Source organism: Heteronotia binoei, chromosome 5, assembly GCF_032191835.1.
Source record: "Heteronotia binoei isolate CCM8104 ecotype False Entrance Well chromosome 5, APGP_CSIRO_Hbin_v1, whole genome shotgun sequence".
NCBI lineage: Eukaryota > Metazoa > Chordata > Lepidosauria > Squamata > Gekkonidae > Heteronotia > Heteronotia binoei.
In genome coordinates, this window is record NC_083227.1 from 103581737 (window position 1) to 103606397 (window position 24661).

Genomic DNA, 24661 nt, shown 5'->3' on the forward strand with positions numbered 1-24661 from the left:
AGCGGTTCCTCAGTGGAACAGGCTTCCTTGGGAGGTGGTGGGCTCTCCTTCTTTGGAGGTTTTTAAACAGAGGCTAGATAACCATCTGACAGCAATGAAGTTTCTGCGAATTTAGGAGGAGGTGTGATTTCCTGCATTGTGCAGGGGGTTGGTCTAGATGATCCTGGAGGTCCCTTCCAACTCTATGATTCTACATAATACCTTTTATGTTCTAAAAGTAGTGATTTGATAAGGAAAGTTGTAAATGTATTTCAATTTTTCACAAACTATGTTTTTAAAACAACTCAGAATGAGACCTCTTTTTCTAAGACTTCAAAATTTCCCCCAAAATGTACATCTAGATTATACTTAAGCCTGTATTATAGATAGCTGCTTTGGCCTGCAGACAAATTCCCAAAACTAAAGCTGTGTAATACTTTGCACTAGAACCCAAACCAAAATATCACAAAACAGTATGAATTCTAAAACCTATAACACTTGCAAATTAACAATACAGGATTGCAGCTTTGAAGAGGAATATGCATTAACTTTCACACACATGAACCTGATTGCTGGCACTGGTTAGAAAAATGAAAAACTATGTGCACCTGGCCTGTATTAGGATGTTTTGATGAGGGCAGGCTGCAATACTGCTCCATTGCACTGGCTGCTTGCCAATTTTGTCCAAGGCCTAGTAATACTGGCCTCCACCTACAAAGCTTTAAAACGTCTGCGTCCGGCATCTGGAAAGGGAATGCTTTCTCTTCTATGTATGTCTCCATCCTTTCATATCAGCTGGGAAGGCTTTGCTCTGGTTCCATTCACCAGAGATGCAAAGGTCTAGGGCAAATGCCTCTCTGCAGTGGCACTGCAACTTATGGAGAAGGCCTGCCTGGCAACCTTGGTTCAGAACTGCCAAAGACCAAAGTTTAAGAGAAAATAGTATTCCATTTTCTGGCTGTTACCTATTCTTGGTTCTGATTTGTTAAGAAAAATAGTAGGCTCATAAATATTTTTAACAAATAAACATTACTGTCACCATCAAATTAAGATATCTCTGTACTCCCAGGTTTTTAAAATTTTGCAGTCTATTATCTGGCTTTATGTGATACTGTTCCAATTTTAAAACATACCATAAGCTACTCTTTCTACACTGCTTTGGCATTTTTAATGGAGACCAGTTAAGTTTTTAAAATGTATAAAAGATACTTGACCACTTTAATTTAAAATAAATGCCATTATTGCTGACGAGAGGAAGGTTTGCAGACACTGAACACAATGTTTAAAGTCCTTGTTAATGCCAACACTACCATAACAATTTCTGTATTTCACAATTTCCCCCAATAAATAGCTGCAAGTTACCTAGTCTCCCAATTGTCTGGAAAACCCCACCCAGAGATCAGATGGGGTTACATTCACATACATGCTAACCATGCAAATTATAGATAACCCTTTGGCTTTATCCTTTACTTGGTTTCACTTGACATAAATGCAGTTGCCCCAGCACCTTGAAATTGAACACCCATCATAGGCACAGGTGAGAAGAATGACAGAGCTGGGCAGCATTATTGTGTCAATGGCATCTTATTCTGAATTCCAAGATCAGTATAAAGTGACATGAACTTGCATAAGAAAAAATATAAGCAACAGGGAGCTTTTCTGCAAGGCCTTTGACTGTGGTGGGAGATGTTTTCATCATCTTGACCTCCCCTGCCCATATAAGCCTATAGATGCCTACTATCCTATGAATATCTAACAGGAGGCATACTGGAATGCTCTGGAGTAATGTATGTTCCTTACCTGCCATCCTGTTTTATTTAACCTGTTTTTAATTATATATTTATTGCATTTTACTCATGCTGTGAGCTGCCCTGTGCCCACTGTGGGATAGGGTGGGATATAAGTGCAATAAATAAAAAGAATAAAATAAATAAAATACCTGCTCATCAAAGCCCCCAGAAGCAAACAAATCTCCTGTTCGTGAAAAAGAAACACAAGTAGCTGGCCCCTGTAAATGAAAAAAGAAAAACCCACATAATATAAAATATATACTATTTAGTAAATTACTGAAAAATGAATATATTAATGAAATGGAAAAACACTTTGGTGCAGACAAATATAAATGCTGATGTTATACATACAGAAAATATATTAAAATGTCAATTTTATTTGCATGTTTTTAATTGTCTTGGTTCTGAGGCACCTTTAGCAGGTCTGGAGAGTTGGCAAACATAATTATAAGATAAATGAAAGAGATACTTTAATAACACAAAGTGGCTTACTTACACAACACATGCTTACTATATTATCTTATTATATAATAGCCCTCAAATTTCAGTGATTCTAAACTTTAAAATCCAAATATTATATATGGCATACAATAATCATGCCCAGTGAGAGGCTCTTGAATCTGTACAATTATGCAGAGCCATCAAGTTTTACTTTCGTAAAGGAGTCCAACGACTGGAGAAGACAGACACACATTAAACACCTATCTCTTTTACTATGATCTGGAAGATGAGGCTAAGTTAGTAATAGTCACAAAATATGACTGCAGCTCTCCTTACAAAAACTGTCTTTATGTACTGTCCTATATACATCCGTATAAAATAGTTTTTGTAGTAATCTAAAGATAAGCACACAGGGAATAAAATTTCAAACTGCTAAAGGCAGCTACATGCAAAACCTCCATTTGATGCACACTATGAAACATGTATTGCTCAGCTCCACTGTACAAAAAAAAAATCCCTTCTGCTAAACTCAGTTAAAATATCTAATTATTCTATTCACCAAACTTGCAAACCCACCAAACACAGAAGACCTTACTTAAGACTGTACATCAAGCCTTCTTGGGCAGTTTCACTGGAAAGGTAGCATAGAAATTTTCCAAATAAATAAATTTCCTAGATATATATATACTTTCCCCATTCAAGGAACTTTGTATCAATCTGAATAATACAAACCCTCCAAGGCTGAAGCCCTGTAAGACATGGTTTTTCCAGAAAGCCTTTTACTGATACTGATTGTCCCCAGTTTGAATGAGACTGGAAAAAGAGTTGTAATATGCTTATTATGGACAAGTTTTAATACTAGCCACTATGTGAATTAAAAAAAAATCTTACACTATTACTTGTTCTAAGCTGCTGGAAGAGCAGAGCAAACTGTTCCAAATGAATGAAAGAAAGTCAAGATTATCAAAGGAGCTGCACTTGTTTCCTACTGAAGGATTCTTTTGCACATTTAATCTTGACTGATATGTGACACTAGCGAAGCCTGTGCCATTTATAATAAGCTTTAAATATTAGCCAGATACAGTTTTAGTGCAGACTTCTTCAGTTCCACTTGCAACTACCTTAAGATTTTACTTCATCTTATACCCTCCTAACCAGATTTTCAACTTTTGTTCATCCTTTGTAGGAAGTTTTCATTTCTTGCCAAGACATTTCATTCTATATGTCTCTGTTTGACAGTTTTTCCCAGTAATGACCATGACTGCAGTCGTGATTTTATCATTATTTTGTTATGCAAGACTAATTCTGAAACTTCCAAACAATTCACACAGGTTAGAAACCTACGTACATCCACATCCACAGTGCATGTACTTGGATGCAAGTTTTTCTAACCATTCAACAATGACTTAGCTGTAGAAATTCTGCTTCTGCACAAATCATATGTCAGCAACAAACCTCTATATTTATTGTAAATGCAATCACAACATACCAAACTGTGCAGCTGCAAAATGTCAGTAGAGTTAAAACTTTGTCTCCCTAATGATCCTTCTGGTATGAACAATAAGCACAAATATAATTAAAGACAGTAATGTAAACTCGGCAGCCTTCCCTATGTAAACTACAGCTAATCAGCTGCAGTGAATTCCTGGTACATCAATGGTTACGTCAAGACATATCTAAGGAATCCAGGGCTTTTATCATGAGTAAATGTCCCAGAACAGCAGTCATTTATCAGAAAAGGAACCAAATCTGAGCCAGGCAGATTCTCCAACAAAAACATGCAAACTGGAAAAACTTAACATGTTGCTCATGTGGGTGATTAATATTCCCCATGGACTTGATGCTGGGTTTAGAAATACTCATGCCTAACATCGCTTTCACCCACAGTTGTTAACAACATTCCACCATCCTGGCATGCAGACCTCTAACCAACTTTGGTCAGTTTGGTTACTACACCCCTTCCTGGAAAAGTGGATTTTGGCTGCTCATCATTCATGCACTCATCACATTCACATTAGGCTATGGCAACATGATCTACACAGGGCTGCCTTTGAAAATGGTTTGGAAACCCAAGCAGGTTCTGAATATGGTAGCAAGACTGCTGAGTGGTATAATGTCAGGAAATCTCTCTTGCCAGATTTGAGGGCTTCACTGATTATTACGTTTTAAAACTAAGTGATCTGTGATCAGATTATTTCAAGGGCCACCTGCTGCTATATGAATCTCACCAATCTTCACCAGAGGTACTTTCTGAAGTGACAGGGTAGCTTCTAAACAAAGGCCTTTTGCTTCGGAGGCACCTTATCTATGGATTACCTTTATATATGACTGGTGCCTGCTTTTCCAAGTTTCAGAAGCCAGAACACATTTTTATTTTTTCAACCTTTACAGATATTAGCTTTTTAAAGCTTTTTATCTTTAAAAAGTCATTAGCTTTTTAAAAAATGCTCTAGTACTTCTGGCTTTGCTGTAAGATCTCAGTGCTTCCAGGGGAAAAAAATTAGAAACAATGTTTTTTCCCAAGCACCAGGATCCAGATTGTCTAGGCCAGGAGTGTAAAACTCATTTGTTATGAGGGACAGATCGGACATAAATGAGACCTTGTCAGGCCGGGCCATGTGTGTCATAAAATGTAATGCCAGCTGGGGAAAGTAAAAACTTTATAAAGGACGCAAACAATTAAAAACTTAAAATAAAACATGCTTAAAACATTAGCACTCAGTCTTAAAGTGCTTTCTTTGTATCTCTCCTGTGCAATCCAGGGAACTGGCCAAAGGAAGCTCTGGCTCTTTCCTTCCTTCCCCAGGGGACTAGGAGGGGGGAGGAGCCTCAGTCAAGAGAAGGAAAAGAGCCTTGGCTCAGAAGCTCTGCTGTGCGATTGAGCTCGGCTGTGTGATTGAAAGAGCCTGGCAAAGCAAGGGAGGAGCCTCAGCCAGTGGAGAGCCGGAAACAGAAAGAGCAATTAACATGCGTTAATCCAAGTTGTTAAGTGTTGTACTGAGGCTCCTGGATAAAATACTGAGAGAAAAAGGCTGACAAAGGTCTGAAACCATGAGGAATCCCGGGCTGCAGTCCCTTAGTCTCTCAGAGACAAGCTGTGCTGGAGATTTGAGGACTCCACCCAAGTTGCTGAACATAAGGAAGAACAGCAGGAAGGCAATTGCCTCTGAGGAACTGTACCTTATTGTTTTCATACAACAGACAGTGTGGGGGAGTGAAAAGAACTCTTTTTCCAGCTGCGTTTGTATTATGAGCATTTGTGAATTTAGTATCAAGAGTGCTTTATAAGTTACTAATGATGACTTTGTCCATTGAGTTGCAAAGAGTCGGACTCGACTGTGCAGCTGAACAACAACGACGACGACGACTATTGCTATGCATGTATTTTGATAAATGTAGCTTGCATATACACTATATTGTGTAAAAGTGTTACTGTTATTCCGGTGTTTTTTGACGTTATTATTCACTCACATAGGAACCTGTTGATATTTACCATTAATGGAGAAAATAGGGCTTTTGCTCTGTAGCTTCTGTGCGATTGAGCAAGCCTGGCAAAACAAGCTATGGTGCAGAAGGAAGCAAGAGAGAGGGAGAAGGAAGCAGATGACAGGCAGTTACTTGGGGGCCTGATAAGAGCCCTCCAGGGGCTTGATTTGTCCCCCTGGACCGCCTGTTTGACACCCCTGGTCTAGGCCTTTTAAGTGTCAAAACCAGGATCTTAAATTGGGCCTGAAAAATCAACTGACAAGAAATGCAGATGTTTTAGGAACGAAATTATATAATTTTAGTCAAAACTCTGGAGGCAGAGTTTAACTAGTTTTGGAACAATCTACAAGGGCAGTCTTTTGCATTACAGTAAACTAATCTATAGATTGACTGGGCATAGATCTCATAGCAATGGATCTTTCAGCCAAACCCCCCAAAAGAAAGCACAGCTGATACACCAGGCAGAGATTTTAAAAAGCACACTTGGCTACAGATGCTATCTCAAAATCAGGTAAGAAAGCCAGGTCTAGGAGCATCCCCAAATTCCATACCTGCTCCCTCAGGAGGAATACAATTCCATAATAGCAAGAACATCCATCTATTCCTTGATCCACCTATTCTTTGAATGCATCCTTGTGAAAGAGAACTCAAGGTGTAGTATTTCTAGTTGTACTGTTGCAAGTGTCTATGAAAATCATCTCTATCAAGTTCTACTTAAATTCATTTAATCTCCAAACTGCTATTACGACTTGCTGGGACTCAAGAGACCAACTACGAGACCCAGGGGTGGGGGGTAGGCACCTTCTAAGATGAAAAAGATTCAGACACCACAATACAATGAACACTAATGCTCTGTTAGATCACAGTTCCAATTTGAAGGCTGAGCTTGCTCAATGCAGTACTTAAACCTGCAGGTCACAATCAGAAGATATAACAAAAATACTTCAATTAAAACTTAATGGAAACTCAAGGTCATTTTACATGACATTTTCCATATATGGAAAATAGAAAATGTGAAGAATCTCCACATGGGGCAGGGGAAGATGTGCATACCTTTATATACTGTCAAACAGCATGTTTCTTGACCATATGCTAGAAAAACATGTTTTGTTGTATGTGCAACTTCACTGGGTCTTACATTACCTATTTGCTTATCAAGTCGTTCTCCTCACCTGGTGACCATGAAGTGTATAAAGCAGCCTCCCCTCTAGTAAATCCAATATTTTTAGAGTTGAATCATTGGAGGCGGTAATGAGGTAGTTTCCAGAGGAATGAAAAGACAGCGAGTTCACCGAAGCACTATGTACTAAAAAACCCAAAAATGCATAACACATGTTACTAACATAAATTTACATAGAACTGAAGTAGGTTAGGTATAAAAATCATTCAAATGAAATGGCTGAAAGGCAATTTTTCTGCTTATGATTTTCATGCAACACTGATGTTGGTTTTTTAAGCACTGTAGAAGATTATATTTACACAATTTTTTAAAATGTGGCACTATGCCACAGAAAGTTCTGTACTGATTAACTGCAAATTTAAGAAGACGTACTGTACCTTAAACACAAAAATGTTTTTAACTAGTTAGGTCACAAATGTCACATTAAGCCTCTTCTAAGTTTACAGCAATGTAGAACTATCTGAGGTAGAGCCAGTCTCGACAACCACACCAGCCAAGGGCCCTTCCGTTGGACAGGCTGTACTTGTGCTCTCTCACACTCCCCCACATTTTCCAGTGACCTTTACATTCTTGCATTCTCTTTTTCCATCTCTGACCACTTTGCCTGAATTGATGTCATGCGCTTCACCTATCTTACATCATAGAAGGGACAGGCAGCCTTGAGCCACATAGCTGAGTGGCAGGAGGGAGTTGGGGAGACTGAAGACTTTAAATTCCAAGGTCTGTGAGCAATATTTGTTAAATTACCAAATCCAGAGGACAAAGGATTTAAGACAAGCCTCTTAAAAAGTTACAAACAGCCAACACAAATTGTTATTGGATATAACTGTAATTTGTATGTGAATGTTCAAGATGACCCTGTCTTCTTTAGTGGCTTGTGAAAAACTCCTAGAACTGCATTTGAGTAAATGTTGTAAGCCATAGACCAGGGGTGTCGAACTCATTTGCTATGAGGGCTGAATCTTGACCTTGTTGGGCCAGGCCATGCGTGTCATAAAATGTAATGCCTAGTCAGGGTGATATAGATTTTATAAAGGACACAAACACACACATGCAGCCTAACCACCTCACTGGCTTGCTGAGCTTCAACCAACATGAGGAAGAGAGGAGCTTTGCTCTGTAGCTCCCGTTTGATTGAGCAAGCCTGAAAAAGTAAGTGGTGATGCAGAAGGAAGCAAGAGGGAGAAGGAAACAGGTAACAGGTAATTGCTCAGGGGCCTGATAGGAACCCTCCAGGGGCCTGATTTTCCCTGGGCCACGTTTGACACCTCAGATCTAGACAGTGTGAGATCTTTTTTTTTTAAGTGAGACCTTAATGATGAAGGATGATTGAACACTTTCTGATGAAAATCAGACTATATTTGCTGTTTATGGCACATCTATATACTAATAGCAAAGTTAAGATATCTTGGATACTTAAATTCAGTGACTGGAGCAGTAAACAGGCAAGACAGATTTTTCTACAAAGCTGAAATGGGTCATATGTTTGTAGAAAAATGTGAAATCTAAAACAAAAATTAGACAGCATAAAAAAATCTGGAACCAATAAAAGGAGTGCTTGCAGCTTTAAATAGATTTCCTCAGTGGCTGTTGCTAGGAAAACACAGAATTCCAGCCTTCAGTTTCTGTCAGTAAAAAGCCAGGGGGCAGGGGCAGGGCCCTTTCAAGCCCTATTCTGGACTCTGAAGAAGGATTCATAGAGTACAGGCCTGACTAGGATGTCACCTCCAGTTTGGGAAATCCCTGAAGATTTCGTGGTGAAGTTTGAGGAGTGCAGGGTTTGGGGAGGGGAGAGGCCTCAGTACGGTGTAATGCCTCCAAAGCAGCCATTTTCTCCAGGGGGACATCTGTCTGGAGTTCAGTTGTAATTCTGGGGGATCTCCAAATCCCACCAAGAGACTGGCAACCCTAGGCCTGGAAGCAACCTCAGGGTGACTTGATGCCACCTGACTTGCATGACTTAAGTAGTCCTGACTGCTTGCTACTGTTCAACAACAACCTCCCTATGTAAGTCAGTGTGGCACAGCTGTTAGAGCTCCAGAGTAGGATTTGTGAGACCCAAGTTCAGATTCTCATCTTGCTGTGGAAGCTGACTGGGTGATTTTGGACCAGTTACATACTTTCAGTCTAACCTACGTCACAGGATTGTTGTGCAGACAAAAAGGAGGAGGAGAGAATAATATAAGCTGCTTTGGTTCCCACTGTGAAGAAAGACCAGTTTTCCTAAGTAGAGGCTACAGAGGAGGGGGTGACAGAAAGCTGAAAACAGAGGGGCAGAAAAAGGTAAGTTAGCTGTTGGGTGGGAAGAAGATAATGTTGCTAATTCCAAGTTGGGAAATTCCTAAAGATTTAAAGGGTGGAGCCTGGGGGTTTTGAGGAGGGGAAGGACCTCAGACAGATATGCCACAGACTCCAACCTCCAAAGCAGTCGTTTCTTCTATGGCAACTGTTGCCAGTCTCCTGGTGAGGGCTGGAGATCACCTGAAATTACAACTGCTCTCCAGATAAGACATCAGTTCCCCTGGAGGAAATGGTTGCTTTGGAGCCCTATGGCATTATTTCCTGCTGAGGTTGCTTCCTTCCCCAAACCTTACTCTCCCAAGGCTTCACCCCCGCAAATCTCCAGGAATTTCCTAACCTGGAGCTGGCAACGCTAAGGGGAACTGGTCTCTGTAGTTGGGAGATCTGTTGTAGTTCCTGGAGAGCCACCACTATTACTGCAGCTGAGGGGGGAGAGGGAGGAAGCAGGTGGGCAGCTGGGAGAATAATGGGGGAAGAAAAAGATAGTGATGGGGTGGGAGACAGAAAGAGAGGGGAAGTGACAGGCATGGAAGAGAGAGTAAGAGAACAAGTGGCAGGCAGGACAAAAAGTGAAAGACAGAAGTAAGAGGGGAGGGGAAGAAGCAAAGGTGGGGAGATGGGATAGCCACTCCTGCAAGTCTCTTGCAGGTTTCCACTTTTGTAGTGTGTGTGCACACTATTTCTTTAAAGTCAAGAGCTTAGTCTTTGTATAAAAGGAGAGAGGCTGTGATTTACTGGTAGTCAACATGTTTTGTCAGTCCTTGGAATCTTCAGTTCAACGATCCATCAAAGATCATGAAGAGCTGCTACCAGTCACAACAACACTGAGCTAGACAGGCCAATAGATCGTCAGGCAACTTCTTTTACTCACAATTCTCAATTCAGCTTAATCAACATCCACCATATCTGCAGCCAGGTTTTAAATATATTAAATGATTTAATGTTTTGTAGCCCAGTTGTTTATTAATTTTTAAACCATATTTAAAAAACAATTTTCTGATATCTTGCTTAGTATTTTATTCCTATTTTATATAGTCTGCACTTAAAGCCAATGTCTCTAACCTCATGAGAAACTCAGAAAGAGTAAAGATACAGTACAGGGACTATAGTTTGAGAAAGAAGTGTCCAAAATTGCAGACTAGGGGTGTGCATTCGGTTCGGCCGAACCGTATATACAGCCGAATCAACATGCATGCTTTGCAGGGCTATTGTGTGTAGCTGATGGCCCAGCCATCAGCTACATTGTTCTTATTTTGATCTTTTGCTTACTTGGGTACCCGAGTAAGCACTGTTGTCTGGCCAATCAGAGAGCAGTGCTATTTTTTGAAATTGCTCTCTGTAGGGCCAGAGAACCTTTCTAAGGAGTCTTCCTAACTGGACTCCTCCATTGCTGCTGTGTTGGTGTGAGAGATTGTGCTGCTGCTGGCTGGCCCTTGGCTTCAGCTGCTGCCTGCTGCTCTCTCACTCAGCCTTACCAGACTTCCCAGGAGTAGAGAAGACAAGGTAAGACAGTTTTGGGGTTCTTCTTGTTTTAGTTTTTGTTGGTAAAAGGACTAGAGTCCCTTTACTTATCCAGATTTGGGTGGGTGAGTACTGGGTGGGTAGCCTATTTGGGGTTGGGGTTAGGTTCTGCTGGGGGTGGGGGCCTGGGGTGGGGGGGGGTTGCTAATTTCCCCATATCTTAATTTAGTGAGAGGACTTTTAAAAGTGCAGTGTCCTTTTACTTCTCCTGATTTGGGTGGCTTGGATTTCTTGGGGTTAGGGTGAAGGTTTGTTTTTTTTTGGGGGGGGGGGGTTGGCAAAGTTCCTGTATTGTTAAAAGTTGAGTTTTTTACTGTTTTAAAAGTATTCAGTGTTTGATTTGTTGCTGCTGTGTTGTGCTGCTGTTACTCTTCTCTTCTGGTTCTTGGGGGGGGGGGTGCTGTTTGGCCTAATTTCCTAAGTTCCTGTATTGTTAAAAGTTAATTTTTTTACTGTTTTAAAAGTACTGTTTGATTTGTTTACTGTTTGATTTGGTTGGTGTGGGGGTGGGCGAGGGTGTGTGTGGGCTGTGTGGGCTGGGTCACTTTCTTGTTTTTATAGAGTAGATTGTGTGGTGTGCTCTGTGGCAGGGAAGCTGGCACCTGGGTGAGAGACCCAGAACCAGCAGGCTTGTTGTGGTTGGCCAGCTCTCCCCATGTTGTTTGGGGCAGGGCTGGAGAGCTGGCATCTGTAGATTGCGTGTTCTGTGGCAGGGAAGCTGGCACCTGGGTGAGAGACCCAGAACCAGCAGGCTTGTTGTGGTTGGCCAGCTCTCCCCGTGTTGTTTGGGGCAGGGCTGGAGAGCTGGCATCTGTAGATTGCGTGTTCTGTGGCAGGGAAGCTGGCACCTGGGTGAGAGACCCAGAACCAGCAGGCTTGTTGTGGTTGGCCAGCTCTCCCCGTGTTGTTTGGGGCAGGGCTGGAGAGCTGGCATCTGTAGATTGCGTGTTCTGTGGCAGGGAAGCTGGCACCTGGGTGAGAGACCCAGAACCAGCAGGCTTGTTGTGGTTGGCCAGCTCTCCCCGTGTTGTTTGGGGCAGGGCTGGAGAGCTGGCATCTGTAGATTGCGTGTTCTGTGGCAGGGAAGCTGGCACCTGGGTGAGAGACCCAGAACCAGCAGGCTTGTTGTGGTTGGCCAGCTCTCCCCGTGTTGTTTGGGGCAGGGCTGGAGAGCTGGCATCTGTAGATTGCATGTTCTGTGGCAGGGAAGCTGGCACCTGGGTGAGAGACCCAGAACCAGCAGGCTTGTTGTGGTTGGCCAGCTCTCCCCGTGTTGTTTGGGGCAGGGCTGGAGAGCTGGCATCTGGGTTTGCTGCAGCCAGGTCTGCAGAGCAGACCTTGAGCCAATTGTGTTTTCTGTGGCAGTGATGTTGGCAACTGAGTTTATATTGGTTCCAGGCCTGCAGGGTTCATAGAGTAGATAGAGGGATGTAGTGCATTTGGGTCCTATAGAGATTCTCTGGTGTGAAGTTAGGTTTGGCTTTGGGTGCCCCAGAATTGGACCCCCTGGTCCAATTTTTTTTTGGCCTTGTGGGTTTTTTGTGGGACAGTGCCCTGAAGCTGTACAGCAATTTGGGGGGCTCTCCTCAAAACCCCCTGCTCCCCAGAGCCACTTTTCCCATGACAATTACAGTGAGGAAGTGGCTAATTGGGCTTTCCCCATTATTGTTGGCAATGGGCCTTTAGGGGAGCCCAAAGACAGGGAGCCCCTGGCCCAATCTTTTTGGGACTCGGGGGTTTTGTAGGGGAGAGTCCCCTGCAGTTTTTGGGGCTCTCCCTCAAACCCCCTGCCCCCCAGTAGCCTCTAATTATGCCCTATGTTGCCATTGATTTCAATGGCCCATAGGGTATAATGATGGAATAGGGGCACCCTCTTTGGGTGCCCCTGGAATGGGATCCCCTAGCCCAATCTTTTTGGGACTTGGAGGGGTTGGAGGGGAGAGTCCCCTGCAGGTCCCCTGCAAATTTGGGGGCTCTCCCTCAAACCCCCTCCCCTCCAGGTGGCTTCAAATATACCCTATTTGCCATTGATTTCAATGGCCCATAGGGTATAATAGGGCCGTATATTCGGAAATAGCCGCGCATCTACCGTATATGCGGCTATTCCGAATGCGGTATTCAGGAGTATACGGGGATTCCGAATTTTTTTCCCCGTATACTTCCGAATCCGTGTAATACCGAATTTTTTTTTTGCACATCCCTATAGCAGACCTCCCTCCCAGCATGAGCAGAAGGGCTACTCTAGATATAATCCTAATCCTTCTACTTTGAGAAAGGTTAACGTAAGACTTAACAAATGTGGTGCTTACCCTGATAATGCTGCAGGAGCCTGTTCATCCTAACATCCCATACTTTCACTGTATTGTCTGTGCCAGCTGCAGCAATACATGTGCCACTAGGATGAAAGTCCACATGAGGTACAAACCTGCAGAGATTAAAATACAAATGAGTAAAAATGCTGTTATATTTGGAAGAAGAGACATGGAAGCTTACTACGGAATAACAACATCATCAAAAAGAGTATTATGGAACCGTTAACCTTTATTTACTCTAGCATAAACTTTTGTGGACTAGATACCACTATCAGATGCAAGAAATGGGCCCTTAGAAGATGTATATATGGTGGCAAAGATCTCTTCTGATGGCACATCCTATGCATTTGATGCAGTTGGCTCCAGTCCCAAAAAGTTTACAACAGATTTATTAATGCAGTCTTTTAGGTGCAACAAAACTCTTCCAGGGATACTAATACCTCCATGAACCAATTCTCAAACAGTGAAGTCACCAAGATGATACTTCACCCAGTCCATATAGTAAGTAAGTGAATGTTTCATTAGAACATATCTGTGAGCACCAGATCATTTTCCCCTAGAGGGGAAGGGAATCTACAGTTGGGTAAATGACAGTACCATCCTTGATTCATAAAACCAAGAAATGCCCCATGCTGCGCCAGCCACTTTAGGAACAGACAAGAACAGTCCTGGAAAACATTGCTCAATTCAAGGAGCCCTTACACTCTGCAGAATCAAAACACCTCATCATTCCAAAGGGTGTGCCTTCCTTTCCTTAATATGGAGATGCAAGTTTGACCACAAAACAGCTCAACAAACAGTTCAGGAAGAATTAAGAATACTTTACTCAGCTGCAATGGAATAAAAAGTACTCACATACACAAGACTTTACAATATCCAAGGAAAAGGAAACTTTCCCGCTGTCTTCCCTTTACTAGGTCTGACACAGTATCTAGAGCATTTATTTATTTTTATTCCATTTATATCCTGCCCTCCCCGCCAAGGCGGGCTCAGGGCGGCTTACATAGACATGCATATGCATGAGTAGACATAGTGGTCTGACGTTAAAACCATAAAAACATAGAATCGTATAAAAACATAAAATAGCATAGGCACAAGCTTTTGCTGGGGTCACTTGCTTAAATACATATCAATGAGGACTAGAACCCCTTAACTGTGACAGGAACAGTGTTCTCTCCTCGATTTTCAATAGGAGCTACCCTAAGGAGCCTTTGACTGACATAGGAGGGCCACACCTAAAGCCCATTATGAACACCCTGCAATGTTTATGGCATCAGTCCAATGCAACATGGTAAACATCAGCTCTTACAATGCAAAAGCATATTCAGAAAGAATACTCATCACACAAGACAGCTGTTTTTATCCTATCTTCTCATATATGCTTGCCAAGTTTCTCTTCCTTCTTAATCTTACCATCATCTCTCACATGCACTTCCAAAACCATTACTGCCCTAACTTATGTTTATGTAGGGTGGTAGTGGTCTAGTAGAAGTGGACCAGAGCATGTTTTCACTGGGCAGGGCTGAAGGAAGTGGTTTTGTCATCACATTGACTTTATAGGTTATTAACATTAAATTTATGACTGCCACTACTGACCTTATATGTGGACTCCCACTCTACTTCTATTTTCTAAAATGTTTCTGGTTCAATTACACCTTTTTAAAGATGTTTAAGTGATAAAACTGTATGTTTGACTTTAAAAAAAATGCTTTTCATAAATATGACAAGCTCAGGAGCCCCAGGATACTGTGTGGATACTTGCCCACCATGCTCACAAAAAGAATGTATGCATTCTCTGCTTGCTTTATCCCAAAGTTTGACAGTTTTGTCATCACTGGATGATACTATCAATCTTCCATCAGGAGAAAATCTAAAATAAAGACAGTTGTTAAGGGAAATTTAGTAGTGAGAAAGAGAAGGTATATCTAGATTACCTTCAGTAATACCATAAACAATAAAATAATAATAGCTGCATGTTTTTAAAAATAAGGCTTTTGTACGAAAGTCAAATAGTTTAATTCTATATTCGAGACAGTGGAATTATCCATACAATTCTTATGAGATGTTTAAGATACCCAACAAAATTGTAGCAGAATACAGTGCAGCAGTCTTTCCTTTTTATATTGACCACCATTTAGTAAAGTTGTCTGCAGACATACCCATTTCTATTTCTAATTCCATTTACTATCCATACTAAAAATTCTAAGACTCTTCAGCATTAACAGTAGTTATTAGAAAGCAATTTAAAATAAGAAAACAGCAAGAAAAAAAAACTAATAAGCAATACTTCTGAAATAAGATGTCCACCAAGTGGCATTTTCTGTCAGAATGCCCAGAATTACACTTCAGTAACACTATTCTCCTAGGACACTGTCATCCACACATTAGTATACAATGACCAGGAAGTACAAACACTTACACTGTGTTTTCTGTAAAAAAGCATAATAATAATAATAAAAACCCATTTAAACCCTAAAAATGATTTTGATACGAAAGTACTTTTTGGTCCCAGCCAGTGTAATATCTCGTCCCACAAATTTTTGCAAGCACTGAAGCTAAGTCTTACAGTTGTGTATATGTTGCTGGAAACAATGCAACATACAGGGTTCTGCCAACATAAGGGTTGGAGGGTGTGTACATATTTTGCTACCCTAAGAGACACTGGAATTTGGCTTGGGGTAGGAACATACCTTAAATATAATTTGCATAAGCCTTTTCACACTTTTCTCAAAGGGCTTTTATTAAATTAAATAAAGCTAAACACAAAGGAGGAGGGAGAAGGGGGGCTGTTCTGTACATCAACTGTTTCTGAGCTTTAGACCTGGGAGAAAAGTAAAATGGACAAGTTTTGGTTTAAATAAATTGATTTATTCCATACTTTACTTGAGTTGTTTATTCCATATTTTTCCTTCTCTGATTACTGTAAAAGTCCAGGATAGATAAAGTGATGGCAGATATTTTATAGGAAGGATTTTCTCCTCAAAACGAGTTTCCTTCTATTAAAGACATGTGAAACTCTGAAATATGATTAATTCCCAAAATAGATGTGATCAGTGTTCCCTTTAAGCTGAGTTCATACAAGCTAGCTCACAGTTTTTTAGCCTCTGTATCACACATTTTTGTCTTGGCTTAGCCTGCTCAGGAAGGATGGCCCTGAGCACACTAATTTAAGCAGTAGCTCACAACTTTAATGCCTGTAGTTCACAAAGTAGAATTTTTGTTCACAAGACTCCACAGCTTAGAGGGAACATTGGTTATGATTAATCAATCTGTGTGGGTCTTAAACAAAAATTCATCTCTTTTATTGGTATGAAAGCTTCAGATCCTTATTTTGCCATAAAAAAGAATTTGTGGGGACACATACTTTTCATAAAACCAGTGTTATCATACAGGGGGGAAATTGCACTTACTTAGCACAGCGAACCCAGTTTATGTGCTGACTTAACGAGAATAAGAACTTTTGTCTGTGGACAGCCCACACTTTAACGGTTTTGTCATCAGAAGCTGTAACCAGTGACTGGCCATCACTAGAAAAGTGAACACTTCTGACTGTTGCTGTATGAGCCTTGAATGCCGTGGATTCTCCTTTGCTTAATTTAAGAAAGAAAAGTTTTGTTAAAGCAAAGAAGGGAAGAGAACAGTGCAACAGAAGACCAAGATGCTGTACTCTAAACAGTTTGTCCCTTATACAGACTTGTCTACTCTTTCCAGAGAACTGTATACATTGCCATTAAAAGGAAATTGTCAATCTAAACTCAGTCTAAAATCCTAAATGTAGTACCAGACACAGCTCAAGAAGGAACTCTTCTGCTTAGATGTAGTTCCTGGAAAGCCTCCTAACTTCAGACAACTTACGTCTGTGTGCTCAAAGTAATAAAACAGAAATGTTTGAAATAGCAAAAGTCAAACAGTGTCCTATTAAAATGGTTTGTTCCAATGATGCAACAAGAAAGAAAATCACATCGTTGTATACACTGGTGCAAAAAGGGAAAGGGCACATAAACAAGAAAGCTGCATGATAAATTGGAAAAGCTTTATGGCTGTCGTTTAATTGTAAACAAGCATGGCTTTGCTCTAAACATTTCCTGCACAAATACGCAGTAAATTAGAAATATTTTACATGTTCTTGTGCATAAGTCAAGTGGTTTCATTAAACTAAAAACTGTCTAGCTTTTCCTAGCTAAAGGCAGATGTCCAAAACACAGACACTTCAGTGATTACTCAATCACCTATATAAAAGCTCTTGTCAACTGGCATGTATTCTTAACCAGTGCATTCCTGCTTCTTAAATGTGGATATGACAGTCTCCTTGCCAGAGAGTTACATATAGTGAACTAGAAAAATAAAACTTTCATTCAGTGGAGTCCCAAAAAAACTCCCTACTGTAGAACATGTGTTTATATGAGCCATGCAATCACTGCATAAGGTGGGAACCTTATGAAATATTTCAATACAGAGATGTGGGGTGGAAGCTTTTCTGAAATGGAAAATTTTTCATTGCTTTGTTTTTCAATGGGGAAAAAAAAATGTCGGTTAAGAGCTATTACTTTATAAAACTAACAACAATGGTGGAGGGAAGAAGGCCTGCCATATACCAGTCTATACTGCTATATAGCACTATATACTGCTATATATCAGTCTCATCAGATCTCGGGTCTTACTGAAAGATAAGCAGAGTCAGTACTTAGAAAAGAGACCAACAAAGAAGACTCTGCAGAGGAAGACAATGCCAAACCACCTGTTTCTCACTTGCCTTTCAAGCCCCTTGTTAGGGTTGCCACAAGTCGACTGCAACTTGACAGTTTAAACACATCATGCAAACAGATGGATAGATGCCATTTCCAATACAATACTAGGCAAGCTTGGCTGTATCAAAATTTTTTGATATTTTTTCCAGGTGTTTTTTTTCTTCCCAAGCACTAAAGTTTTCAATTGGCAAGGGAAATCAATCAGAAACACTCCTTAGCATGAAGAACAAAAATGGCATATACTTACACACTAGGAACCCACAAACGAACCATTTTGTCTCTAGAGCCTGAAGCAATCAAATGCCCAGAAGGTGAAAACTGTACACACATTACAGCATCTTTGTGTCCCACAAAGCGATAGGCCCTCATTTGGGGTTTCATACTCCAGATCATCAAACATGAATCCATAGAGCCACTTACTAGATTTTAAAAGACAATGAGTCATCTTTTAATTACACTGAAAACAGTTCTCTTTCCTATCAATGAAAGACGTATTCACAAATCACAGAGCTGGAAGCCAACATGCAAGTTATCTCTGGTAGCAGCAGAATTCCTTAAAAATATGACTCTTGGAATACATCCATTTTCTGAAATCATCTGAGCAACTGCAGCCATTTCCAGATTATTCTTAACAGCGTGAAATTTCCTAAGATTCAATTTATTTATTTACCTTATTTATAATCAACCTTTCTCACTGGGACTCAAGGCAGATTACATAGAATAAATCAGTACAATCAATAGAGTAGAACATCAAGAAGACAATGCAATAGGATATCATCTGTAGAGATCTGGAAACCAACATACTAATCACAACCTGAACCAATTTCCTTTTTTAGGTGTCCTAATACACATCTTATTGTTGCAGAATTTTAGGTCTTTCAAAAACTGTTTTGATTTCTCCAAATTATACCGATATGCCTGGTCATACCATTCCCTCCTCTTGGGTCAAAGTCACTCTGGACAAATATTCCCTCTAAAATGTGGAGTCGTGAGCAAAAATTCTATTTTGTGAGGTTTAAAGCTGAGAGCTACTGCATAAATTAGTTTGCTCTGGGACCATTTTTCCTGAGCTAAGACAAAAATGTATGAACCAAAGGCTTAAAAAACGTGAGCTAGCTCACACTAACTCAGCTTAGAGGGAACATTGCTCTGGACTCCAACTTTCTAGTTTCTTGTTATCAGTATTGACAGTACTGTAGTCCAGGCCTAATTTTGATTTTGCACAATATACACAGGATTCCACAAGAAATATGAACAAGTCTGACCAGTTACTTAAAAGCAGGTGCAGCATTATGATTTTTGATTGATCTGAAAGCAACTTTTTGCTTTGTGTGAAAGAGAACTGAAACTAAGCTTACCTAGCTGTTTCTTATTTAAGCTGAAGTCTACGCTAGTTATTGCATCTCGGTGGCCTTTAAAATTTCTCTCCAGTGTTGGATCTTCCTGTAAGAGATTTTTTAAAACACTGTAAACTACAGAACTTTGAAACAACAGACATATATTTTCATCAGATCAGCTGGAAAATTATAAAGCCTTCAAAGACAAGAAAATTAGAGTATAGGCAGAGTTCACACTCAACTTTTGTTAGTACCAGATACAAATACTATAGTTGTATTTATAGCCATAAGTGGCTGAGGTGGTTCACAGCAGCAGAATCCAATGAACACAAACCCCATAACCATTTAGGCTAAAACACAAAAAGCAATTGGGAAACTAAAAATAATTTTTGCAGCAATTAAAACAGCAGTAGCTTAAAACAAGACATCAGTCTATGTATTAGAAACATAATACAATCAAAAGCCAAAAAGAGATGAGGAGAGCCCATAAGCCAGCCAATTCAAAGCAGGTTGGAATAAAGAGATCTTGGCAGTGGACTGAGAAGGGTGTAACTCTGCTAATGGAATCACTGAAAAGCATGGAAAAGGCACATCCAAGATCCCTGCTTTAATGTAAAAAGAAAAAGATGAAACAACCTTTAGCGTCCAAAACCTGGAACCACAATACATTTCTTGGTATTCAAAGTACTACAGGTTTCAGCTTTTTCTAAACTGAATATATAAAACAACTCTGAAAATTACATTGTTAAATAAAAGGTATATTTAATGCTTCACATGCTTCCAGTGATTCTCCCTTCCCAAAATATGTGAGAATTACACTGCAAACTCTAAAACACTATTTAAAAACTTATACTCCACACCTTTCCTCTTGGCTCCTGATGACTTACAAATAATAATTAAAACCAAATACCTCTCCACTCCCCTTATGCCTTCTGTTCATACCCACTCCCCAAGACTTGCCAAACAAGGAAGCCTTGGAGTACTTCCTAAAAATCTCTAATGAGGAGACTCCCCCCCCCCCACCTCTTCAGAGAGACCATCTCACACTGTGGGAGCCACAATAAAGATGACCCAGTCTCTGGTCAGTGCCAGGCATGTTGAGGGAACAGAAACCACATGGCAGCCCAACAACTATAGCTGGTGCACAGGAACCAGTAGAAGGAGAATTGTGGTACTTGAATAACAACAAATGTATTACAGCTCCAGGTTCTGTAGGTGAAAGGTTATTTCACCTTTCTCTTTTTAGATTATATCTCCTCTAAGATACTGTTAACACAAGCAATTTTATAGGTAGACGGTTTTATAAGTAGGGGTGTTTTTTGCTTTCTTGGCACTTGTCCCCAAATGGTTGTCTTCACCTGCAATAGGGCTTACTTCCAAGCAAAAGTATTTGGATCATGACACACATATGGCACATCTCAATAATGATATGAAAATCTTACTGGTGTCAGTCAGAAATCTTTCTCCAGGCCAGATTGGCAAGGGATGCTGGAGGTTTTTGCCATCTTCTGGGCATGGAACAGGGGTCACTGGAGATGTATGTGGTGGTGGCGGGGAGGTATTTGTGAATTTCCTGCATTGTGCAGGGGGTTGGACTAGATGACCTTGGAGATCCCTTCCAACTCTATGATTCTAAATATTAAGAATGCATATCTGCACATGTTATTCAGTGAATCTAAGTCCTGCAAACCAGACAGCATCTCTATACAACCAATACAAGAAGACACTTATAAAATATCTTCATTTAGAGGGCATTGTTTCCTGAATTTCTGATTTCCCATGAGTATACTACATCATGAAACTAGAGCAGAAATGCCAGCAGCCCAGAAAGTGAGGACAATACACTACAGAGAGCACCCTGGGTCCCTTTGCTCTTGGACCTTAATATTTATCTTCATTTCATAGGCAAGAACCCAACAAGAAAAGTTTTCCCAGTACAAATATATAACGAAACAAAAAAACTTCACCTGCTGAACTCCTGTCTATTATGCAGCTGGAACTTTGGGCGGGGGCTTAACAACCTGACTCCTCAACACAGCAGAACATGGTGTTATTTTTGAACCCAGCATGGTCTAATCTGATTACATCTGCTTAACACATCTTCCATTCCATTTTAAGGCAACTAGAAACTGCAGACTGGAACTTTGCCATCATTTCCAGAAATCTTTACTTCACTGGGAGGTTGGTGTGTGTGTGTAATTTCTTCCAGCCTGATGACGAGCTTCGGTGAATTCAAAACCTACCGCCCGCCTACTGATATTTCTGTCAATCTAATAAAATTATGATGATGATACTGTTGAGTTCTCCCCGCTCCCCAACTGTCTACACAATTTTGCCTGCTAGACTGCTTGAGACAAGGAGAAACGGAAACACCCAGACGCTGAAGCAAATCTCTCAACCCTGCTCCCATCTATGCAAAACCTCCATTGCAATCAGGACGCTTCTCTCCTCCAAAGCCCACGAGCCCCGGAGCGCCCCTCACTCCCTTTTCCTCCCCGCAGACACTCCCCGGCTGCTTCCCAACCTCCCCGATCCCCAGGGGCCCATTTCGAAAAAGTGCAGCCCTCAGCCAGCTTCGACCAACTCCATCAAGGAGGCATCGATGCTGCCCCAAGGGAAATCTGCCTCTACCTCCCCACAAGGCCCTTACCAAGCAGGCAAACGCCATGGCGCCGCTAGAGCCAACGCGGAACCAAGCGCCGTCACCTGACCGTTGCCTCTGAAGCTATTCAGTTTGCCCGCCTTGCCGACCGCCTGGTAACGGCGTCCTGCTCTTAAAGGGGAGGCGGATGCGCAGGCGAAGTGTCCTCCGACAGCTGAGGCGATTTGAGAGTCGAAAGAAGAGTTTGATTGTTGAGAAGCTTCGTTGTGCCTCACGAAAGCGACTTCTGGCCAACGTTCCCTCTAGCTCACGGTTTTTTAGCCTCCAACTCACACATTTTTGTCTCAGCGGAAGAAAAATGGCCCCAGAGCAAACTAATTTATGCAGCAGCTCACAAAGTAGAATTTTTGCTCACAAGACTCCACAGCTTAGAGGGAACATTGCTTCCGGCATGTACTCCCCGCCTTCTTTCGCCAGTGTCGAGACTCTTATTCTTCCTCCACAGCTTTTCAAAAAGTATCTATTGGAGGCTTCCCCCCGCCCGCCCGCCTCCATTAGGAAGCTAGAACCATGACTAGGATGTGTTAAAGACACTCCAGAACATTTTGCAAATCAAAACAGGGAACTCTAGCATTTTTATTAATCCTTTCCAGGCCAACATGCCTCCGGAACACCCTGGAATAGGCAAGAATGGGCATTAAACAATAGTACCAGCAAAAACTAGTTTGCTTTAAATGCACTCCAGAACATTTTAGAAATAGAAATGCAGAAATGTCACACACTTATTAACCTGTTCAAGGCTACAATATCTCTGGATTGTAACACCCTGGAACAGACCAGTTTAACAAATAATAGCACTGTCAAAAACAGTGGGATGCATAATCCATGGCCAGCAATATTACTCTTGATGAATCCTTTGATACTTTTGATGGTAGTTGTGTAATTATTTGAATTTATATATGCAGGGCTTTTTAAGAAGAAAAAACCCAGCGGGAACTCATTTGCATATTGGGCCACACTCCTGACATCACCATTGTTTCACACACGGCTTTTTGTAGAGAAAGCCCAGTGGAAACTTATTTGCATATTAAGCCATACATCCTGACACCAAGCCACCCCCTTACACCAAACTGTGTTCTTGTGTGTTCCTGCTCAGAGCTAAAAAGTATGTGGGCGGAGCTAAGAAGTATATGTGGAGAGAGAAGTCATCAGCAGTGAACTCTCAGCAGTTAACTGTCAGTTGTGGTCAGTCAGCAGTCTACAGAATCTGAGAAGCAGTCTTCTGATTAGGAACCCATAACGTGCTGTGAAAAGCATTAAGATTCTATAGAAAAAAAGTATAAATATTTAGACGACATATTAGGAGCTAGATCAGGGGTGGGGAACCTTTTTTCTGCCAAGGGCCATATGGATATTTATAACATTATTTGCAGGCCATAAAAAATTATCAACTTAAAAAACAGTGCTCTGCAGAAGGAGAATGATTCAGGCCAGCAAAATTAATGCATATAATTGTTTTTCTATTTGAAGTCATGTGGGGAGAGCCTAATCTGGTGCGCGCACGCACACACACACACCGGGCGCGTCGCCCTAGGCAGATGCATAGGTCCAGGACTTTTTTGTAGAAAAAGCACAGCAGGAACTCAGTAGCATATTAGACCACATCCCCTAATATTAGCATATTAGGTCACACACTCATTAGCATATTAGGCCACACCATCTGGGATAATCAAGTGCAAACTGAACGGTGACAGTAACTTTTCCAGGCCCTGCAACAATTCTGGCTGGCCAGCAAAGCCCCAGGGAGGCTGCTGCACAGTACATCTGGGCCCTGTGATCTCTGCCTGGCCCTGGGGAGGCTCCTGCACAACATGGCTGGGACCCACGATCCTCGAGGGCCAGCCAGGCCCTAGAGAGGCTGCCACATGGCTTGGTTCAGCCTAGCAATCCCCAAGGGCCACACCAAGTGACCTCAAGGGCCATATATGGCCCTCGGGATGGAGGTTCCCCACCCCTGGGCTAGATAGAGAGTCAAAAACCTAATATTGTCAGAGTGTTATAGACAGGCCTCAGTTGGGGGTAGAACTCTTGAAGCTCTAAATTTTGAGCCAGATGCATCTCTTCCATCCCTCTTGTGTGGCAAAGGTGTATTTTTTCTCTTTTTTGTTGTTGATTTGGGTGAGTGGGTAGCAAGAGAGGCTCTGCCTGCCAGCCTCCAGCACTTCAACCAAGAGGGGCTTCCTGGAAAGGGACTCTCCTTGCCCAGTGCTGTGACATGCTGGGGTTGAGGAACTCATCGCCACTTTAGGTTTGTGCATGCATGTGAGCTGGGATGGGGCAATGCTTGTGGGTGCATGCGTGTGTGAGCTGGAGGGATGGGGTGGGGGAGGCAGTGTGTGTGTGCATGCATGTGAGCCAGAGGGAGGGGATGGGGGCAGGCTGCAGGCACCCTTGGGGATGCTGCTTAGCTGGGCAGGCCCGCCAACCCTGCAGGGCAAAGGGACACTTGGTAGCAGCCTCAGGGGCTGCTGCAATGCTCCTGGACCCAGGATCCAGTTGGTGCTACATCACAGCCCTCCAGCATTGCAGGGTGAAAAGGGCACATGGCAACAGCCTTGGGGACTGCTGCATCCTCCTTGGCCAGCTCCTCCCAGGCTCCAGCCACCACATGTCACATATGAATGGCCCCCTCAGTGGGGGGCAGCACTCTGCACTAGGGGTGTGCATTTGGTTCAGCCGAAACGAATCAACTGCCGAATCACCCCTGATTCGGCTGTATACGGAATCACATACAGCCGAATCCAATTGGGGCCCATTATGTGGGAGCCGAGTATGACTCCCCGTATACTTCCGTATAGATATTCAGAAATATACGGAAATCCATGGAAAAGGCGGGAAAAGGGCTTCTGCAGCCTTAGGGGAGCTGCTTGCCTCCTTTCCCGCCTTTGGTAGCCTTTTCCTGCC

At 41.9% G+C, this 24661-nt stretch overlaps 1 protein-coding gene across 2 annotated transcripts in view; it reads right to left on the reverse strand.

The window, feature by feature from the left end:
• Window positions 1-21852, reverse strand: part of POC1A (POC1 centriolar protein A) — a 46591-nt gene extending 24739 nt beyond the window's left edge. Inside the window, exons 1-8 of one of the 2 annotated variants that reach the window (XM_060239962.1) lie at window positions 21746-21852; window positions 19117-19201; window positions 18006-18177; window positions 16421-16600; window positions 14773-14880; window positions 13008-13123; window positions 6869-7002; window positions 1919-1987 (exon numbers count right to left, since the gene is read on the reverse strand). In XM_060239962.1, the coding sequence (XP_060095945.1) occupies window positions 1919-1987; window positions 6869-7002; window positions 13008-13123; window positions 14773-14880; window positions 16421-16600; window positions 18006-18177; window positions 19117-19201; window positions 21746-21763 (882 nt within the window). In that variant the 5' untranslated portion in view covers window positions 21764-21852. The remainder of the gene's footprint in view (window positions 1-1918; window positions 1988-6868; window positions 7003-13007; window positions 13124-14772; window positions 14881-16420; window positions 16601-18005; window positions 18178-19116; window positions 19202-21745) is intronic. The other variant, XM_060239963.1, reaches the window with a different exon arrangement.
• Between the last annotated feature and the right edge of the window lie 2809 nt (window positions 21853-24661).